Source organism: Acartia tonsa, chromosome 1 (assembly GCF_053477335.1).
Source record: "Acartia tonsa isolate MP-2025a chromosome 1, ASM5347733v1, whole genome shotgun sequence".
NCBI classification, from domain to species: domain Eukaryota; kingdom Metazoa; phylum Arthropoda; class Copepoda; order Calanoida; family Acartiidae; genus Acartia; species Acartia tonsa.
The window spans coordinates 4,821,860-4,844,427 of NC_137260.1; the positions used below are offsets into that span (position 1 = coordinate 4,821,860).

Consider the following 22,568-nt stretch of genomic DNA (forward strand, 5'->3'; position numbering starts at 1 on the left):
TTCTAACATTGACTTATTGGTAAGTTCGTTGATCTAGTAGGAGGGGAGAGGATGGATGGGGTAATGGGGGGTATAGTTATTTTAGCTAGCAAAAAAACTACATAACTATTTAACTATTTAAGACCACCAAAAAGTCGCCTTTCAAAGCAATGATTCTTGCCTTCAAAAGACTAGCACACATACATTCTGCTACTTTTTGATAAATTTCTTAAATATGAATGAGAGAAGAAATATATGATTTATTTCCTATTCTAAGGAAAATCTGATATTTATTACAAAGTGCCTTTCGAGCACTGAACACACCACACCCCCAAATTTTTTAAAGATCAGGGGTTATATTTTTTCCCCTATGTCTAACCCTGCATGGCATATACATGTTGTATCATAACCCTGCGGGTATACCCAGAACCAAATATAACTTAACATAACCGCACTTAAAGTAATAAACAAACAAATAAAAACGAATTAAGGGGAGTGGTTCTGCGATCGACATTGCAATTTGAGAGAATGAGGGAAATTGACAAAAAAATCATATTTAAGTTTACTAGGAAATTTGATATTAAAACTTTTGATATTTCAGAAGAATCTACAAAGTTGGAAAGCACGAAATCAAGTAGCAAACCACCAACATCAGCTGTTCATAGGAAAGAAAAGGTAAAATAATAATAGTATAAATGTATGACCCAAACAAATACCTGGCCACTTCCCCCTCTATTGTTTTAGTCCAATATGGTAAAATTTATAGATAAAGTATTACCACATTGTATAATTTTTAAATATATTTTGTTAATAGCAAAATAGATTTTTTTCTATATTCATAGCCTTAATATACGATTGACAGAAAAGTAAATTAATGCTAAGTTGCTAACCTTTATTTCCTTTTTATAATGCCAGGTCGCTTTGTTGTCTTTTTAGAATTGCTAAGATTTTTATATTGTATAGGTCATTCGGTGGTTTTAAACTATCTTTATAATTTCTTTTCTCATGATAAAACCTATGGAGGGTCGAAGTATTGACCTACCCTCCCCTGCTAAATAGTTTTGGACCATTTATATTGTTTGCGAGATTTTACTGGATATAAAATACAGTATTAGCATAATAAAAATCACGAAGCCTTCTATCCTATTAAATCCTATTAAAAATAACAAACCTATTTATTATAGGATAATAGACGTTAAAGGTACATATAATACTACATAAATACATGCTATAGGCAAGGAATAGGTATACTGTAAGCAATAATAAAATTCACATAACCTATTAATTATAGGATAATAGTTAAAGGTACATATAATACTACATAAATTTATGCTATAGGTAAGGGATAAGTATACTGTAAACCCTAATAAAAATCACGAAACCTTCTTTCATATAAAATCCTATTAAAAATAACAAAACCCATTTATTATAAGATAATAAAGTCCAATACTGTCGGAAATATGAATTTTAGATTAATTGTCCTCTCCCTTTCTCCGTGTATAATACTACATAAATACATGCTATAGACAAGGGATAGGTATTCTGAAAACCATAATAAAAATCACGAAACCTTCTAATTATTCTAGGATATATTATCTGATGATACAGAAATTTATGCTATAGGTAACGGACAAATATACTGAAAACCATAATTAAACTCTCAAAACCTATCAATTATAGGATAATAGTAAAAGGTACATAAATTTATGCTATAGACAAGGGATATGTATACTGAAAACCATAATAAAATTCACGAAACCTTCTAATTATTCCAGGATATATTATCTGATGATGAAGGAACATACAAGACCACAGACATTGTGTACAGCGCGGCTAATTATCAAAAACAACAACAACAGAAGGAATTGTCCATTAAAATATTTTTTAATTATTCAAAAAGATGCTGTGAGTATTGGTGCAAAAAATATGACGTAACAAAAAAAATTAGCCAATGAGAGGCTGTTATTGACCCATGGTAAAATTTATAGTGGCCTCTCATTGGCTAATTATTTTTGTTACGTCATATTTTTTGCACCAATACTCACAGCATCTTCAAAAAGTTGTTTTTTAAGAATTATTGTAATTCGAAGCAGCTATAAAAAAAGACGTCATACAATACAAAATTTCAATGATAGGCCAGTATTTATTTTACGATTAGTCAGTTACAATTTATATTGGCCAATCGTTGGTCATTTTTATTGTATGATTCCATCTAAAATAAAAAAATTCTGCCAGTTAAATTATATTTGCCTGTACTATAAACTTTCATTCAAAGAAAAAAAAAGTCATTTTGGTGTCAAATCTGTTAATTTTCCAGCCTGTGTTTCATAAGGAAAAAGGATAAGAGGATGAATACTCACCCCAATTTCATTGTAAAATATTACTTCCCCCCTACTAAAATAATTTGTCTGCTATTTATCTAAACCGTCCGCGGCTTTTTGCATCTTAATCATAACCTATTCTATATGTAAAAAAAAATATAAAAAATTTTATCTTATTAATTATTATTATTTTTCTGTAATTTATTAAGTTTTAAAAAAAATTAAAGAAAATATTTAAAATACAATTTGATTTAGAATCTTAAAAAACAAACAGCCGCGGACGGTCTTAGTGCAGCAGAAAAGTATGTTTCGCCTAGTTTAAAAATAGGAGGGTTCACATTTTATGATCAAAAATTTATTTTTTTTCAAATTAGCCTAAATGTAATATTTAAATCTAATTAACATGATAAAACTTTTAAATGTTTACTAATAAAAAATTAATAGTTTAGCTCTCAGCCACCAGGTTCGCTAGTTGTCTACTTCAAAGACATACATTAAAACTAAGGCTAAATATTAAATAAAAAATTTTATAACTGAATAATCTAAATAAGTGAGTAATCTGTAATGCTATCTATGTTCTTTCTCAGACAATACTCGTTTTTACAATATTTTTAACATTTTCAAGTGATGTTATTTACCCCTCAGGGTTTGGCCCTTTAGTGACAAAAATCCAAAACAAGAAAAATACAGGCAAAATAAAAATTGATGAACGCTTTGATATTCTAGTTCTATATCCAAAGCTAGATGGCACTGAAAAACTGATTATTATAATTTACAATCAAATGTTCATATTAAATTTGTAAAAACGTTTATTTATTAAAAAATACAAGTTAGATAGACTGCAATATAAATCTTATAAGCTAATAATGAGTGTTATGATTAAAGTCAGTAGCAAAGTCATGAAAAATTAATAATGATAATTTTATATTCTTTCATTAGGTTTCATCAGAATGGATGATAATTCAAAATATTTCTATATCATCCCTTAAAAATTAGATTTATGCTTCAAACAGCAACTATAACTGTCTTGAAATTATATTTAATTTTAAGATATTCCCATTTTGAAAAGTGGTGGAATAACATTAAAAATTCAGCGCGGCAATTGCTCAATATAGGCCTCTAGGCCCACTGCCTATTTTAGTCCTTCAAATACCTCGATTTCTCTCTTTTATTATTTTCTCTATGCTGTGTTTTAATGAACAGATCTATATACAGACAACTACCTCCCTTTATTTTTCAAAGACCTCTTTCGTCTGCTTCTAAATCATTTTCTGCTACTTGGCTGTGTTAATATAAGCTACACCATATTGGTTGATTTTCAATGACCCAATTAGAAATTTGCACAAGACTGTTGAGATGGATAGTTATTTAATCCTTTCTCCCTCTATTGTTTACTCTAATTCTTAATGGATGAAATTGAAATACTAGATGATGACACAGAAGCAGCAGATACTAAGTCATCAGCAACAGCACTACACCTCGGAGAGAAGTCAGCAGGCCAACAACAAATATTCTGCCAGCAGCAACCAGAAAAGCAGTCACAATTACAGGTAAAAAAGTTACATAGTACATAAAACCTTCTCATTTTAAAATAAATTTAAATTAAGGGTAGTTTTTTTATTGCTTTAGGTCAGGGTTAGGTCCATAAAAAAAGATGCTCCCACCTCCCTTTTTTTTCTTCATATATGGTAGGATTCCTTGCTCGATAGATTCTTTGATGGAAATTGCCATAATTGTTTTTCATTGATAAGATTAGTCTTCCTTGAAGTACCTCCCTGCTAAATAGCTTAAACCTGCCCTTGACTAATACTAAAATTTCCTAAAAGTGATCTTATTCATCCAACTATAATCAATTTGATCAAATAAACAATGTACTAAAACGATATGATTATACAGTTCAGCAAGATGAGAAAAAAAAGAATAAGAAATTCTAAGTAGTTGTAAAAGTTTTGACTCTTCCCATCAACTCTGGATTATTGGGGAGAAACCCTAAGTTTGAAATTGGACCACTTATAATATTCCCTTAAGTTATTTTTCTTAAAAAGCCCTAGTTAAAGATATAATTCTCTTAGATACACAATCCATACCTTGCCCAATGTAATCCAATTATACAAAGTAGTAAGTTTTTTTATGTGAAGATTAAAACCTCAATAACTACTGAACCAAAATTTCTCCTTTTAATGGAAGCTTCACATGGATGCCTGGGTAGTTTTAGAGTATTTTACTTGTAATATCTAAGTCTTGGGATGGTTTTAGGCTATTTTTCTGCCCTTGTACCTGTATTATAATACTGACCCCTTCCTTTCACAACCTTTGTCTATTATTGGGCCAAGATATTGCCTCTTGTCTTATTATTTACGCCATGTATCTGACAAAGCAGCATTAGGAACAAATTTTAACATCACTATTCATGACTATTGGCTTAGCCAATTTAAAAATTTAAAAGGATAAGACTATCAAATTAATGAACTAACCAATTAAAATTCAGGCAAAGCACCAAAGTTTTTAAGCTAAGAAAAACGTTATTTTAAACTTTGGGGACTAGTGTTAAAAAAGACCAATGTTTCCTCCCTCCCTGTGGCCAATTAACTCCAAAGAGACGATAGAATTCTCCTTGGCATTTGGAGGATTTTTCCAATCATTTTGCGAACTTTTAACACTGACATGCTTATCATTCCATCGATCTACATTCATAGACTAAGACAATTATTCTAAGAAAAAAATGCCTATATATACATAAAAAAACATGAAGGACTAACAGAAAAAGTTAGTTGTGTAATCATTATGCAACCAGTATTTAAGTAGATTTTGGGATAGATTTTACAGAATTTTCATTAGTACTAGAATATTAGAATAGGCTTTCCGCGGATAAAAAATGCACAATTATAAGATTACGGCCAGTTTTTTAGCCCCAAGATCTCAAAGACACGGGCAAAAAAACTGGTTTTTATATTCGTAGAAAACTGGCTATAATACGATGCTAGACATAATTTTTTCGTATGTTTCTAATCCACCGGATATTATTCGGTTTCGAAGGAATACGAGAAACGTTATCACTCTACATTTGCCAATTTTGTTATTCTAATATATTGATATTTGCTTTTATTGAAGTTATCATCTTTCTATCAACTTATGATATAGAATCAATCTGTTTTATATATGTAATTGTGCTGAAATCTTAATAAACACTTAGTTATACCTATCTTTACATTTTTATATCAAAAGATATCTGCAGTATAAATAAACAATTTTACCGAGTGGCGTGTAGAGGTTTGAAAAAAGGGTAAGGTAGGCCTTCCATTAAATTTTAAATGGGAGTAATGACACCCACATACACCCTTTTGCTTTGTAATAATGGATATATTATTACTTGGATCTTACACCAGAGGTGGATTCTTAAAAAAAGTTTGCCCCACTAATCGCTTAGTGAGGTAAAATTGTTTTCGTGAAAATTCTCCAAAATTACATAAAAAATCTACAAATACTAAATAAAATCTTATGTTAATAACCCTTCTATGATTTTTAATTTTTTTTATAGATTTTTGATGCGATTTTGGAGGATTTTTCACAATAACAATTTTGCCTCACTAAGCGATATGTGGGGCAATTTTTTTTAAGAATCCACCTGAGATTTACATTTTTTCTAATAAATCAAGATATGCAGCGAGCAAAAATAACGATCACCTTTCCACACCCTTTACCTCATCTCCTCCCTTCCTATATACTGGTTGAACGAACTGACCAATAAACCATCCACGTTTATTCTACATCCTTTTTAAAAGCGAAGCTTTTCTATAATTAGGGTCGGTCCGTCCGTCCGTACGTCCGTCCGAGATAGATAGCTTTTATTCGTTAATTTAGGCATGTTAGAATTGTCCTATCGATTTATAACTTTGCATGATGGTTCCTGTAGTAGTTAAGTACGATTTAAAAAGCATAGCAACTCTATAATCATTACCATAATGTCCGTACGTCCATTTTAAACATGTTGATTTTTCTACTTTTTTAACAACAAATTTTTATGTGATCTATTTATCCGTTTGATCTGATTTTTGGTATCTTGATTCCTGGGACAACAAAGAACAATATTATAAGCGAAGCAACTACATAATCTAGTCCTAAAAATGTAAGTATGTCCATAAACATTATCCTGTATCAAGCAGTTTTTCAACAAATTTACTTACAATTTTGCTTCGACTCTTTATATTTTTATTCTGATTATTCAGTTCTGACACTAAGTGTTAATGTCCGTTTGTTCTACCGTTTCAGTGCTTCGCTTTTATGGATGTTGTCATCCTTGTTATAATGCAGCTAATTATTCTTATTTATTTTAGCACGAGAAATGGAAACGAGATTGACTATAATGGAAATGTTAACCAACCCATTGAAGATTTGTTTGACTTCAAAATAGGTAAGAAACAAGGATAACAACATCCATAAAAGCGAGGTCCTGAAACGTCAGAAAAAAACAAACATTACACTTGTAGAGTGTCCGAACTGAATAAACATAATGCAGAAGTCTAAACAAAATTGTAAGTAAATTTGTTGCAAAATTCTTAAATATAGGATAAAGTTTTTAGGGCATACATACATTTTTGGGACTTGATTATAGAGTACAAACGTACAAATCCTAATTATAGAAATCTTTGCTTTTAAAAAGAAAGATAGAGGGAGGGAGGGAGAAAGAGATAAAAAGAGTGAGAGAATATATAAGAAATTGAAAGAGAGGAAAAATAAAAGAGATGGAAAGAACGAAAGAGAGAGAGAGAGAGAGAGAGAGAGAGAGAGAGAGAGAGAGAGAGAGAGAGAGAGAGAGAGAGAGAGAGAGAGAGAGAGAGTAGAAGAGAAAAAAAAATTTCAACCTCCCAACTGTAACATTCTATTTTATTGATATCTGAGGTATTTTGTATTGCAGAAAATTACCATATTAATAGAATATTGACCAAAATGATATCTTTTATGCCAATAATGCAATATCAATAGAAGTTATTAAGTGTTTAGTGTTTTCCTCAAATTGCCTACCGAGCATTTAAACCCCCTTCTTATTATAAAAATAAAAATGAAAATAAGTTGTTTTCTTTGACCAAGCCCTGTAAAAACGGTTCCTTTATCCTGTGTGGTTACCCAATGGCAAATACAACCTAACCCAACCTAACATACCTAACATTTTAAATTCAATGGGGGTGTGGGGGTTTAGGTACTTTGTAGGCACTTTGGGGGAAACCACCTGTTATTCAAATATTCACCTCATATGGCTTATTTAATTATGTAGCTTTATCAGAATATTATGAATAGCATTAGTTATTAACCTGAAATTTCCAGCCAAGATATCAGTCAAAAAATTAAATATGTATGTACTATAAAAGTTATAGAATAGAGGGATAAGAGCCATTTGGAACGCTGTCCCGATTTTTCGTTGAGTTTTTGAAAACAGCTAATAGCGTCGGAAATCTAAACCACAGCAAAGTCACTGCAAAGTAACATCAAGCAATTTGCAAGCAGACGAAAATGATTTCCAACATTTATGACAAGAAGTTTTCTGTGCTATACATCTATACTTATACATTTATTGATATACTAATTTTATTACTAGTTTTCCCCTATATTATAATTTTTTTTAGCCTAAACTTAGAATATTTCTCAATAATCTCTCTGTTTAAAATGTTAAGTATTTCACAACAAGTTATTAAAAACAAAATTATAGGTGAAGGTTAATTTTGCAGAATACAGGATAAAAAGTCATAAATTCAAAGGGAAAAATCATATCAATTAATTTTCCTACTTTAAAAGTTTAAAGGTTTTAAGAATGTTGGCAAACATTGGCAGAGCTCCATATATTGGTACTTCGGGGCTAACAAAACTTGTTTTAAGATTCAATTTTTCATTTTGATATCCGTGGAAAGCTGTCTATAATACGATACAATAAATAACTATTGTGATATTTCAGAAGAAGCTCCACCACGCCCCCCTCTGCCCGGGGATGTGGTTGCCCCGCCCCCTCGCCCCCCACCACCCCCACAATCTGCAGGTTGTCTCAAACATTCAGGAAACAATGATTTTATGGTCATTAAAAAACAAGGATGACAACATCCATAAAAGCGAAGCACTAAAACGGTAGGACAAACGGATACTAACACTTGTATAGTGTCAGAACTGAATAATCAGAATATATATGTATAAATGTCGAAGCAAAATTGTAAGTAAAATTGTTGAAAAACTGTTTGATACAGAATAATGTTTATGGACAATCTTACATTTTTAAGACTTGATTATAGAGTTGCTTCGCTTATAATATTGTACTTTGTTGTACCAGGAATCAGTATACCAAAAATCAGATCAATCGGATTATTAGATCACATAAAAATTTGTTGTTAAAAAAGTAAAAAAATCAACATGTTTAAAATGGACGTACGGACATTCTGGTAATGATTATAGAGTTGCTACGCTTTCTAAATCGTACCTAACTACTACAGGAATCGCAATGCAAAGTTTGAAATCAATAGGACAATTCTAACATGCCTAAATTAGCGAAAAAAGCTATCCGTTCCGGACGGACGTACGGACGGACCGACCCTAATTATAGAAAAGCTTCGCTTTAAAAATATTTCTATATCCTTTTATAAAAGTAACATGATGGTTATGTGTCTGTCTGTCTGTTCTGAAGGATCTCGATAACCGATGATTCGAATTCGTTCTTCTTTTCATCTCAGAAGTCCTGGGAAGATTTATAACTTTTTCTGGGGAGGACGCCACCAGCCTCCTAAGTGAAATCACCCCCTAGAAGAAAATGACTCCCCCAACAAAATTACTTTTTTTGTGAAACAATTATTCTCTTTAACGAACCAATAGTAATCTTTATGTAGGAAACATTTGACAATCAAAACATATTTTGTATTTTAAATCTATTGAATTTTAAAATCATTTTATTTATAGGAAAAGTACAATTTTTTTATAACAAGGATGACAACATCCATAAAAGCGAAGCTCTGAAACGTTAGAACAAACGAACATAAACACTTGTAGAGTGTTAGAAATAAATAATCAGAATATAAATATATAAAATCAAAACAAATTGTTAGGCTTCCAAAAATCAGATCAATCTGATAATTTTATCACGATAGGACAATTCTAACTTGTTTAAATTAACGTAAGAAATTAACTAACTGTCTGTGGCGTACGGACCGACCCTAATTATAGAAAAGCTTCGCTTTTAAAAACATATAATTTAGTTTCCTAATGAACCTAAGAATAGAATCATTTGGTTTTGTTAGATAATGGACAGGATGAAACTGACGTCTTTAGAGGACAAAATAAAGGAGCTATTTTGGTAAGTTTCTCCATTTATTAAGAAAAATAAGGATACCTATATTTATAGAAGCGAAGCTCTGAAATCAAAAAGTAGTGCAAACGAACTTATCTAGTGTCAAACTCAAAACTAAAAAAAACAGAATAGTAATTTAAGGTATAGACAAATAGACCTCCATGACTATGTAAATAAAAAGATATAACTGTGACGTTCGGACGGAAAACGGACACACAGACCATAATTTTAGAAAGGATTGGCTTTAAAAAATTTAGTTTACCTTAGTTTGTCTTGGTTGGATTCTAAATGAGATATTAATCTAAAATTATTTATTAGGATCCTCCTTAACACTATACATCCTTATTAATCTCAAAAGTATGACAAATCTAAACTGGTTTTTGCCCCAAAACTGAAACCAACAAAATTCCATGCAACTAGCATCGGTTTTTAATCATTAAATGTATTCTTATTTAAATTTGAACATCGTTCCTAAATAGACCTTTAGTATGCATTCCTTCTTTGCAAAATATTTTGCTGAACTATCAAAATAGGAATGCTGCCGAATACTAAGAATGATATCGATATCTGAAAAGATACCTAAAAACACAATATTGCCAGGTTTACTAAAATTGCTCCTTCTTTTGAGGAGAGAGAGAGAGAGATTTTAGCGAAACTGCAGCCATTAATTTTTATTTGCCGCACAAGAAAATACTTAGATTTCTGTATTATATACTGTATTATACTTTATTTTATGTTGTTTTTAAAGTGTATTATGTGCTAAATTGTTTAGCTATCAAATAAACTTAATTGAATTAAAGGCACTTATTAAGAAATGTAACTCCTCAATAGGTACCATAATGTCAACCTAAATTTTATGCAATTAATAAGCAGAATATAAATGTATATGTCTTTTCTAAATTGTATGAAATTAATAAGCAGAATATAAATGTATATGTCTTATCTAAATTGTATGCAATTAATTAGCCGAACTTATATGTACATTGTACATGTGATAACAAAATTGTATACAAATTTGTTGTAAAATTGCAGTAGCAAGACTAGGCAGGTAATTACAGGTTGTGTAAGTAAACTTCAGGAATTTTAAGGGATAAGAAAAGAACGAAAAGATCATGTACATTCCGTAAATTAAAGTTATTGATGGAAAATTTTTAACCATTAATACTTGTACAACCCAACTATGTATGTTCAAGGGAGGATTGAAGGTAATTAACCCCCCCCCCTCTTCCCAAAAATAAAATGAATTATTAAAAGAAAGAAAAAATATTTCATTGGCTGCTTTTTTCTATAGACAGCCGGTTTTTTGTAATGACTATGCCAACCAATGGGCATATACTCTAAAGTTCAATTGGTCAGTCGGTCTGTTTGTAGTGCTTATAGGACAAACATTATCCATATAAGAGATTTGTGTTTTAGAGCCTTCTGCTATTTAGGATGTAACACTGGCGCTGATTTATATTAAGATTTTGCTGCTCAATGCATCAAAGAGCTACGCTGTTTATGAATGTTGCAGGGTTGTCATATTGGGCACTTTTTTGGATATTGGGCGGCTCAATTGCCCAAAAGGGTTTTGGGCGCCAAAAAGTGGTTTTGGGAACCCTTTTTGGGCAAATGTCGTAAAAAGCATATAAAATAGCCTAAATCCATCTCAGGACCTATAAAAGCTCCACTGGAAAGGAGAACCATATCGGTTCAGCAGTTAGCGAAATCCTTCTCTAGATACAAAAAAGCTTACTAATTTATATAGTTAACTAGCGGCTACGGCCCTAGAGGCCTCTAGGGGCACTTGAGGAGGCGAGAGTCAAATTTGATAACCCAATTATTATATTAGATTTGAAAAGAAAAAGTAAAAATAATTTGGGGGGGGGGGGTGTGTTGCCTCCCCCCATTTTTATTTTTAGTTAAAAAAATTTGTTCGGGGGGTGTAATTTTTTTCTTTGGGTGATTTCTCTTAGGAGGGTGGTGGTACCCTCCCCCAAAATAGTTATAAACCTATATCACCCAAAAAATAGGCCCGCCCCCCCCACTTTTTTCAACCCTCCCCTTTTTCTCTCCCCCCAAAAGGGGGGTGCCCAAAACTGCCCAAAAGAACCTTATATTGGGCAGCCCAAAATCGCCCGCCCAAAATGACAACCCTGGAATGTTGTCATTCTTGTTTTTATGAAAAACAGCATAATTTAGTGTAAGCATAATATAGGCATATAATATTTGATCATAAATTAAAGAAAATCAATACCTACATATAGCTTTCTATTTGAATAAGTTTAATTTTTCTTCAACTATCCTGCAGTTAAAATTGTTATGCTGAGGAAAATGAAGGCACAAACCATCACATCAAAGTTTATTAGATTTCTAGCAAAGATTAAAATTTTACAAACTGACACTAGGAATGGATATAGAATATACGTGGATATTATGACAAGGGAAAAATTGTCCTCAATTTAGGTTGCCAAAATGAATATCATTTATTGGTCAGTTACTTCATTCGGTAATAGGGGAGGGGATGAGGTAAAGGGAGTGGATGATGCGAATCGTTGTTTTAGCCCGCTGCGAGTTTCACTTTATTCGCAAACATGAAAATCTGGTGTAACATCCAGATAATGATAAATCCATTATATTAGGATTGTTGATTATGTTTTCACAATCATATGGACCTTGCTTAGTATGATAGTACCTGTTGCAATGATAATCTTTACAAGAAACAATATCATTGCTGGTCTAACATCCAAAGACATGACCAAGGTAGTCCTTTATTCTAAAAATCTTCTAGGACAAATAAATCATGTGGTTTTGGTCCCCATCATTTGCTCTGTTGGAGTTTTAAATCCTGACCTTGTCAAATCTCCCTATCTACAAAGGCCATCAAGAACTTTTCTATGGGTCATTTGCTTGCTTGAAATAATCTTTGCCCTTGTGCAATATACTGTACAAAACATCAAGGCGCTACATATACTTTGTAATGGCAATGAAGAAGCTTGTATCATCACATCTATGTTTATGTTGATGACAATTCAGTTTGCTATCATACGATCTTTGACAATAACAATTGTTGGAATCAGTTCAAAGCAAATCATCACAGCAATTGAAAGTGAAGAAATCTGTATTCAATCAGTTCAAAATAATATCATATCATATAAGAAAATGAAAAAAAGCTTGTCAGCAGTTTTGTTTGTCGGCCTTTCTTACGAGATTTTGGCCTGTGTTGTAAATTCCTACAGTCTGGTTACTGGGACAATTGATCAATTGGATGCTTTGATTCAAACTTTGTTTTCTATCTCTATTGTTTTTTATTATTGCCTCTCTTTGGATGATTGCTTTGAAGCTTTTAAAGAGTACATCTTTGTAGTGAGGTAATTTTTATAAAAGAACTATTTCTTTATACTAGACGTTAAAAAAAGTCCATAAACAGGAGCAACTTATTACCATGCACTTCTACAAAAAGGTTGTGCAATCAATGAGTATGTTGTCTATAGGGCGAAAGGACGCTTAACACCGCAATTATAAGACGCGGAGTATGTTTCAAGGTGAGTGGAGAGGCCTCGAACCCGAATGACGACAAGCCCTCTAGAGATCATTATTATGAAAGACCCTAATTACGTTTGAATTAAGGGAACATCTAGAGGTATGCAAGAAAGGCGACAGAACCAAACTAGACAACCTGATTGCTCAGATGGAGGCAGAGGAAGCACCTGATGCCTGGGGATATTACACTGTACAGAAAACAACACTGACAAGTCTGTTTTCAACCATTGTTACGTATCTTATCATTTTAGTTCAATTTAAAAGTAGCTAGATTCAAAATTGTAATTTATTAAAATTTTTAACGTCTAATATGACTTTGTATTCAATTTTCTAATTGGGGATTTTACACAGTACAGAAAACAACACTAAAAAGTCTGTTTTCAACTATTGTTATGTATCTCATCATTTTAGTTCAGTTTAAAAGTAGCTAGATTTAAAATTGTAATTTATTTTAATTTTTGAAGTCTAATATGAATTTTATTCAATTTACTAATCGGGGATTTTACACCGTACAGAAGACAACACTGACAAGTCTGTTTTCAACCATTGTTACATATCTTATCATTTTAGTTCAGTTAAAAAGTAGCTAAATTCATAATTGTAATTTATTTTGATTTTTGAAGTCTAATATGAATTTGTATTCAATTTACTAAATATCTTACTTACCAACTCATGGTGGTTTTTTAATTTCACAAATGGACAACAAGCAAGAATTATAGAAAATAATACATTTCTAAAGATCATATTGGTTTAGGATGCAAGAGTTATAGATAGGACCCTTTATTGGTATATGTGATGTCACGCATTTACTTTTACTCGTTTTGTCTGTGACTATTAACCTATTTTTCACAAAAAAAGAAAAAGAAAATTTACCCATAAAGGCCCCTACAAAATGAAAAACTATCAAATATTACGCCATAAAATATTAATTTTAAATAATAAATATTTCCCCAAATTTTAATTTACAATATTATAGAAAGTTTGTGGAATTGTTTAGAAATTTAATTGGAATTTGTAAATTAATTCAGGGAGGGTGGGGACATTGGGCTGTTTATTACACTAGTCCCCAAAGTCTAATTATAACGTTTTCTTCTTCGATGGTTTTTGAACATATATTAAATTTTGAGTTAGTTCATTTGGTTGAGTGTTCAAATGATTAACCACCAATTATAATCTAAAAGAGGGTTTTTTTTAGTTATTGTTTCATCATTGGGGATGTACATCAATTTATCGAATATTGTTTTATCCCTCCAGATCCCTGAAATTAATTGCTATTACGCAGAAATTAATCTATTTGTTTTTCTGGGTGCTAGATTTAATTTTAGAATTAAAGAATAATATTTAAAACCTACAACATACAGTAGACATTGTTTGTTTAAAGTAAAAAATATCTGAAATGTTTGGACCAAGATGGTTTACTTTTAGGATAGAGTTTATATATTTCTTAGTGTAGCTATCTTCACAACAAATATCAGGCACTCAAATAGCAGACAAAAAGTTTTTTTTTGAAAAATAAAATGCATGGACAGATGAACGGATGGACGAATAAAATAAAAGAATAGTATCGTCTCTAAATAGTATATCAGTGTTTTCCCTTAAAATGCAAACGGAGCACAGAAACCCCTTCTTTAAAAAAATAATTACAGACTAAGAAGAGGGGTAGCTCATCTGCAGTTAGATATAAGTCCTTACATGCAGACTCTCTTTTTAACAATTAACAAAAACAGCTGCTGCAGTCGCTTTCACTTGCCAAATGGCATCTACCTAGATAATTGAAAATCGGCTAATATTTTGCTGTTTTTAGTTGGCAGCCAAAGACCTGCACGAGGAGGTGTGTAACTGGTCCAGCAAGGACAATGATATTATAGCAGCAGCAAAGAAGGTGGCCCTGCTCATGGCCAGGCTCAGCGAGTTAGTCCAGGTACAGTTATACCTATCTATCAAATGATGTCATAGCCGCGGCAATGAAGGTGGCCCTGCTCATGGCCTGGCTCAGCGAGTTAGTCCAGGTACAGTTATATCTATCTATCCATCTAATGATATTATCGCCGCAGCTAAGAAGGTGGCTCTGCTCATGGCCAGACTCAGCGAGTTTGTCTAGGTCTATCTATCTATCTAATGATATCATAGCCACAGCTAAAAAGGTGGCTCTGCTCATGGCCAGGCCTAGTGAGTTAGTCCAGGTACAGTTCTATCTATCTATCTGATTTTATCATAGCGACAGCAAAGAAGATGGCCCTGCTCATGGCAAGGCATAGCGAGTTAGTCGAGGTACAGTGTATCTATTTATCTATCTATCTAAGATATCATAGCTGTAGCAAAGAAGGTGGCTCTGCTTATGGCCAGGCTTAGCGAGTTAGTCCAGATACAGTTATATCTATCTATATATCTATCTAATGATATCATAGCCGCAGCTAAGAAGGTGGCCCTGCTCATGGCCAGGCTTAGTGAGTTAGTCCAGATCTATCTATCTATCTATCTATCTATCTATCTATCTATCTATCTATCTATCTATCTATCTATCTATCTATCTATCTATCTATCTATCTATCTATCTATCTATCTATCTATCTATCTATCTATCTATCTATCTATCTATCTATCTATCTATCTATCTATCTATCTATCTATCTATCTATCTGTCTATCTATCTATCTATCTATCTAGGAGGATGGTGCTAGCAAGAAAGAATTAATCAGCGTTGCAGTTAAAATTGCAGAGGTAAACTTTTTTTCTCTGCTATAAATAGAAGTAGTAATTGCAGACATCTGGAAAGATAGGACAATGGCCAATTAAAATACTCCAAAATCATGAGAAACAACAATCAACAATCAACAATCAACCTAGACTCCAAAAGTTGAACTTGTTTATAAGCTTTAGTGGTTAATGTTATTGAAGTTTTATTTAGATTCTTATTTTTCAAAGTAAAATTTTAGATGAAACTATTTCGTTGTCAATGCATTATATTTCCTCCTACTGGATGAACAAACTGACCAATACATGATGTCCATGTCAGCAACCTAAGTTGACAATATTTTCTCCCTGTTATAATATCCATGTATATTCTATAGTATCAGATGAAGTAACAGCTCTGGCTATGAATATGGCCCACCAGTGTTCTGAATAATGATTCTGTATTTAGGTATCAGATGAGGTAGCAGCTCTGGCTATGAAACTGGCCCACCAGTGTTCAGAAAAATAATTCTGTATTTATATATCAGATGAGGTTACAGATCTGGCTATGAAACTGGCCTACCAATGTTCTGAAAATGATTCTGTATTTAGATATCAGATGAGGTAACAGCTCTGGCTATGACTCTGGCCCATCATTGCACTGACAAACGCATGAAAACGGTAAGAAAATATTAATGTGAATGACAAAAATCAGTTAAGATTATAGTTGTATAAATGATAATAAAACTGCCATGTTTTCTAAGGACACGTCAGAAAAAGATTAAATTTTTTAAAGACCTGCGATAATTACGTTTAATGTTTTTGATTTTTTTCTAAGAAAATGGATTATTTAATGATAAAATTCAATTTTGAAAATTTAGAAAATCAGTTCAACACAATAAAGAGAGTATTTTGTATTGCGTATTTTCTGTAAATTGTGTGTTAGTCTTTAGTCAAATGCGTTTTTTAAGTCAAATTATTTTTAATTTTCATCTTTATAAATATATACATTTTATCACAATTAGGGATAGTTTGACTTAATAAGTGCATTTGACTAAATGCTAACACACCTTACGCGTAAAAAATGAAAATTAAATGAGTTTAAAACCAATGTACAGATTTTTAAAAAAGTAAAATACCTAAAATGTTTTAGAATTTGTTGAATGCTTGTGAAAGAATTCCAACTATTGGAACTCAACTGAAGATTTTATCCACTGTTAAAGCAACTATGCTTGGTTCCAGTAAGTTTTTAGATAGATTGATTGATAGATAAATGGACAGTTAAATGGACAGATAAATAGATAGATATATTGATAGATATATTTATTGATATATAGATAGACAGCAAGATTGGTATATAGGCCACAAAAAAAACATAGATATATGTATGCAAATACAGTGTGTTTTTTTTATGAGCACTTTTTTGAAAGCAATTTTACCCCACTTATAGTTATCAGAATTTAATGATTAATGGCTTATTTTCTTCGTTTTTTAAGGGAAATTATGAAACAACAAAAAAAATTACAGTTTTTGTTGAAAAAGTACAGTACAGTTGAAAATTAAAAACTTAGGTGTCAACATCTAAAAATGGTTTTAGCGCATTTTTCTTATGCTCAAATAATCAACCTTTTGCAAGAATGGCTGCTAAACACTTCAAAGTTGAAATATAGAGCTAAAAATGTATACAGATACTATTAGGGACATGTACTAGAACATATCAAAGTTTGAAGGTCATATCTCAACCAGGGAGGGAGTACTGGCCCCCCAAAGTCGACTACAGAAAATCCATTTTTTTAAGAAAAATGCGCTAAAACCATTTTTATATGTTGACACCTAAGTTTTTAATTTTCAACTTTACTGTACTTTTTCAACAAAAACTGTAATTTTTTTTGTTGTTTCATAATTTCCCTTAAAAACGAAGAAAATAAGCCATTAATCATTAAATTCTGATAACTATAAGTGGGGTAAAATTGCTTTCAAAAAAGTGCTCATAAAAAAAAACACACTGTATATAGATAAATTTACAGTAACTCAGTAACTCAACTGTCAAAGCAACTATGCTTGGTTCTATTCAGTTTAGATAGATATATAGATTGATAGATAGATAAATTAATAGATAGATGAATAAACAGATTTATAGACATATTGATAGATAGATTGATAAATAGTTAGATAGATTTTAATAAATAGTTAGATTGATTGATAATTAGTTAGATAGATTAATTCTTGGAACTCAACTTAAGATTATATCCACTGTTAAAGCAACTATGCTTGGTTCCAGTAAGTTTTTAGTTAGTTAGATAGATTGATAGAAAGATTGATAGATATTCAAATATAGATAGATTTTAGTAATATGATTAACCCTTGGAACTCATCTGAAGATTCTATACACTGTTAAAGCAACTATGCTTTGTTCTAGTAAGTTTTAAGATAGATAGATTGATGGATAGTCCCTAAAAAGATAGATAGATAGATTTTAGTAATATAATTAACCCTTGGAACTCATCTGAAGATTCTATACACTGTTAAAGCAACTATGCTTTGTTCTAGTAAGTTTTAAGATAGATAGATTGATGGATAGTCCCTAAAAAGATAGATAGATAGATTTTAGTAATATAATTAACCCTTGGAACTCATCTGAAGATTCTATACACTGTTAAAGCAACAATGCTTGGTTCCAGTAAGTTTTTAGTTAGTTAGATAGATTGATAGAAAGATTGATAGATATTCAAATATAGATAGATTTTAGTAATATGATTAACCCTTGGAACTCATCTGAAGATTCTATACACTGTTAAAGCAACTATGCTTTGTTCTAGTAAGTTTTAAGATAGATAGATTGATGGATAGTCCCTAAAAAGATAGATAGATAGATTTTAGTAATATAATTAACCCTTGGAACTCATCTGAAGATTCTATACACTGTTAAAGCAACTATGCTTTGTTCTAGTAAGTTTTAAGATAGATAGATTGATGGATAGTCCCTAAAAAGATAGATAGATAGATTTTAGTAGTATAATTAACCCTTGGAACTCATCTGAAGATTCTATACACTGTTAAAGCAACAATGCTTGGTTCCAGTAAGTTTTTAGTTAGTTAGATAGATTGATAGAAAGATTGATAAATATTCAATTACAGATAGATTTTAGTAATATAATTAACCCTTGGAACTCATCTAAAGATTCTATACACTGTTAAAGCAACAATGCTTGGTTCCAGTAAGTTTTTAATTAGTTAGATAGATTGATAGAAAGATTGATAAATATTCAATTATAGATAGATTTTAGAAATAAAATTAACCCTTGGAACTCATCTGAAGATTCTATACACTTTTAAAGCAACAATGCTTGGTTCCAGTAAGTTTTCATTTAGTTAGATAGATTGATAAATATTCAAATATAAGTAGATTTAGCGTAATATGATTAACCCTTGGAACTCATCTGAAGATTCTATCTTCTGTTAAAGCAACTATGCTTTGTTCTAGGAAGTTTTTATGTATAGATAGTCTTCAAATTTAAAAAGAATTAAGTTCCAAAAAGTATATATATGGTGAAATACATACAAAAAAATAACAGTAATATTTTTAATGTTTGAACGTTAATATTCTAATCTAATTACTTTTGTTAAAAACACTATGTTTCGATCTTTAAGATAGATTGGTCCAAAAAAGATTAACTTATGGAACTGAGAAGCTTTTATCTATTGTTAAATATATTCATTTTTCATAGATAAATAAAAAGAATAAAGACAGTACGATAGAATAAATGAAATTATTTGTCCTATAGTTTTAGATAGCTAGGTAGAAATAGAATTAGAGATCGGTAGCAAGAAACCCGGATGAATAGAATAGAGGATAATCAATAAATTATTTTTAGAAATTAAATATGGATTATTAATATTCTTTGTACTTTGTTTTCCTTTCAAGATGCATTTAAAGTATAAATTATTCAAAATGCAAATCCGATGTTTTTTGTGCATTTCTTATTCTAACACTGTTTTCAACCTTATTCTATAGAATAGATATATTAATACATGGATGTTACACCAGATTTTTATGTTCTCTAATAAAGTAAAACACGTAGCTTGCTAAAATGAATGTCTGTCTGTCCGTCCGTCTGTCCCTTAAGATCTCGGTAACCACTGAACCGATCGGATTCTACTCTTCAGAGTATATACCTATTGGTTATGTGGTGATTTTAAGCTATTTTCTTGGTGGTGGGACACCCCCAACCCCCTCAAAAATGAAATTCCACCCCCCTAAAAATAATTTGGGGGAAAGTATGGTTCGTAGCAGCTGAAATTTTTAAATTTTTTATTTTTTAAAAAACTACTTAATGGGGCAAAGCTCCTAGAGGCTAGGGGCAAAGCCGCTAGTACATAATAATTTGGGATGTACATTGTCTGATCCCTAGAATTTTGATAATGCAGTATAATTCTGTGAGTTAATATAAAAATGTGAACCAATGTTTTTTTTAGGGAGCTCTGCAGGTTACCATTACAAACAAGAATGCTATTCTGATAAGCGTTTATAACAATTTTTACAGTCATACCTTTAGTTTAATTTTTTCTGTTTTTTTTATTAAAGAATCAATATTTTAGTGGGTTATAGAGTGCCTCTTGTAAATTTGTCATAAGTTGGGGGTGGTTGATCTAAATATATTTTTAAAGAGTGGACCCTCAATTTGAAAATCTGTTTTTGATTTATTTGAAACCATAGCTTTTGAATAAATAATTCAATCATGTTTTTTCAATTTAAAAAGTAAAATTATTGGTGGGAAATTTTTGAACTGGTTGTTAACAGCATCCATGATAGTTTTGTAAGCCAAATAATTAAAAGCGAAACTTTTCTATAATTAGGGTCCGTCCGTAACGGATAGCTTTTTTCGTTAATTTAGGCATGTTAGAATTGTCCTATCGATTTCAAACTTTGCATGGTGATTCCTGTAGTAGTTAGGTACTACTTAGTGTATTAACTCTATAATTATTACCAGAATGTCATTGTCCGTGCGTCCATTTTAAACGTGTTGATTTTTTTACTTTACTGTAAATGAGAACCATATCAGACCACCAGTTTTTAAATAAGAACAACTATTCTTGCTTTAGTAAGTGAATGTGGACAACCTACATATAAGAGTAGCTACTCATCCCAAAAAGTTAACATGAGCGGATACTTTTGGAGAGTACAGATTTTTTAGCAAGATTAATATTTAATTATTTTCATATAAATATAACTATATAAATTTGGATTATAAATAGAATGGAAATTAAATTTAAATACTACAAACTATTGTCATGCGATGAATTTAGTGCGAATAATCTTTTTGACATTTAAATTATATTTTTATGTTATCCCACCTTTTTTCTTAAAGGAATATTTGACTCTAACTTTTATAAATATGTTATTAATTGAATAGGATTAGTTTCTTAGAGTTTGAACCTAATTCGTCATTGAGTAGGTTGAGACACTGAAATGTTTTAAATTGTCCGAAATTACTCAAAAAAGAAATTATAATGGAAGCTAATTTTCTCCTTAACTGCCCTTTTCTCTGGATTTTATAATCCAATTATAATAATAGCTCAAACTATTGTTCATTTTATAAATCAAGCCTTACAAAATTATTATCATTTTATGTGATTTCTCTGTATTTTTGTAAAATATAACTTTGTGTAAAATATCTTTTTTTTATTTTAACAAAATCAATACTATTTTACAATTATTCAAAATATCGACTACCTTACTTAAAACTTGTTCTAATAGGAATAATAAACTACATTGTAGATATCTTTTAGTATATAATATAGACTGACAGGTAAACAAACATCTTTCTAATGAATAATTATTTCAGACCCCAGCGAGGACACTGAGGCCACGGAGATGTTGGTGCTGAACGCGCAGAACCTGATGTTGTCCGTCAAGCAGACTGTCATGGCCGCCGAGGCCGCCAGCATCAAGATCCGTACAGAGGCCGGCATTAAGTTCTATTGGGTCAGGCAACAGCCGTGGTACCAGTATTGATGACAAATCAGAACAATGAAACATGGCGCGAAACAAAGCGCGGGAAAAACATTATGACCAAGAAAAATGGCGGGAAAAAAAGCGCGGGAAAAACATATTGACAAAGAAAAATAGCGCGAAATAAAGCGCAGGAAAATATTCTTGATCATAGAGTAATACTGTCTTTGATTTAATATTCAATTCATATTTGCATGAAATAAAAAATAATTGGAAACTTGAACTTTTCCTAGAGATCTTAAGGGACAATGAACATTGATAAATCTCCAATGATGATAAACAAGATTACCCCTGTTGTAGATCAAAATTATTATTTTAAAAGTTTAGACATTTAACGTGTGGAACCAACCAATCAAAATTCAATAAAGGTACCAACAGTTTTTAAAGTTTTTGATTGATTGGTTCATAACTCTAGTAGCATCTAACTTTTTCAACAAATAATTTTATTTTACAGAAGGGGTAGTTAATTTTGTACATTTTCTTTGGAAGAAAATAAATTTATCGTCCATTGTCTTATCCTCTGTTATATTAGATGAACCCAGTTTTAAATATTCAATGATCTAAATTGATGTAAATTGTGTATTTTTGTTTATAGTTCTTTATCAAATATCACTCTATTTTTTTTACCTAAATCCTCTATTTTAACAAACAAAAACTGTATAGTAAAACATAATATCCTTTTTCAAATAATTCATAATCATTTAAAAGCACCATATTATTTTTTTCAAACTTTAAACTA

The 22,568-nt window shown here is 31.1% G+C and overlaps 2 protein-coding genes across 3 annotated transcripts in view; both read left to right on the forward strand.

The window, feature by feature from the left end:
* LOC145321515 (uncharacterized) overlaps positions 1-2,218 on the forward strand; it is a 63,250-nt gene extending 61,032 nt beyond the window's left edge. Inside the window, exons 16-18 of the mRNA XM_080162958.1 lie at positions 581-654; positions 1,755-1,846; positions 2,215-2,218. Coding sequence (XP_080019084.1) covers positions 581-654; positions 1,755-1,846; positions 2,215-2,218 — 170 coding nt within the window. The remainder of the gene's footprint in view (positions 1-580; positions 655-1,754; positions 1,847-2,214) is intronic.
* Positions 2,219-3,696: 1,478 nt separating this feature from the next.
* Positions 3,697-21,899, forward strand: LOC145334283 (vinculin-like). Of its 2 annotated transcripts, none has more exons than XM_080179714.1 (9): positions 3,697-3,850; positions 6,635-6,711; positions 8,248-8,344; positions 9,570-9,627; positions 14,948-15,064; positions 15,811-15,864; positions 16,429-16,497; positions 16,970-17,057; positions 21,663-21,899. In XM_080179714.1, the coding sequence occupies exons 1-9, from the start codon at positions 3,729-3,731 to the stop codon at positions 21,830-21,832; spliced, it is 852 nt and encodes a 283-aa protein (XP_080035840.1). In that variant the 5' UTR covers positions 3,697-3,728; the 3' UTR covers positions 21,833-21,899. The 2 variants fall into 2 exon arrangements, with proteins under 2 accessions (XP_080035840.1, XP_080035915.1); XM_080179789.1 differs by having other exon boundaries at positions 8,248-8,328; positions 9,572-9,627.
* Positions 21,900-22,568: the final 669 nt, after the last annotated feature.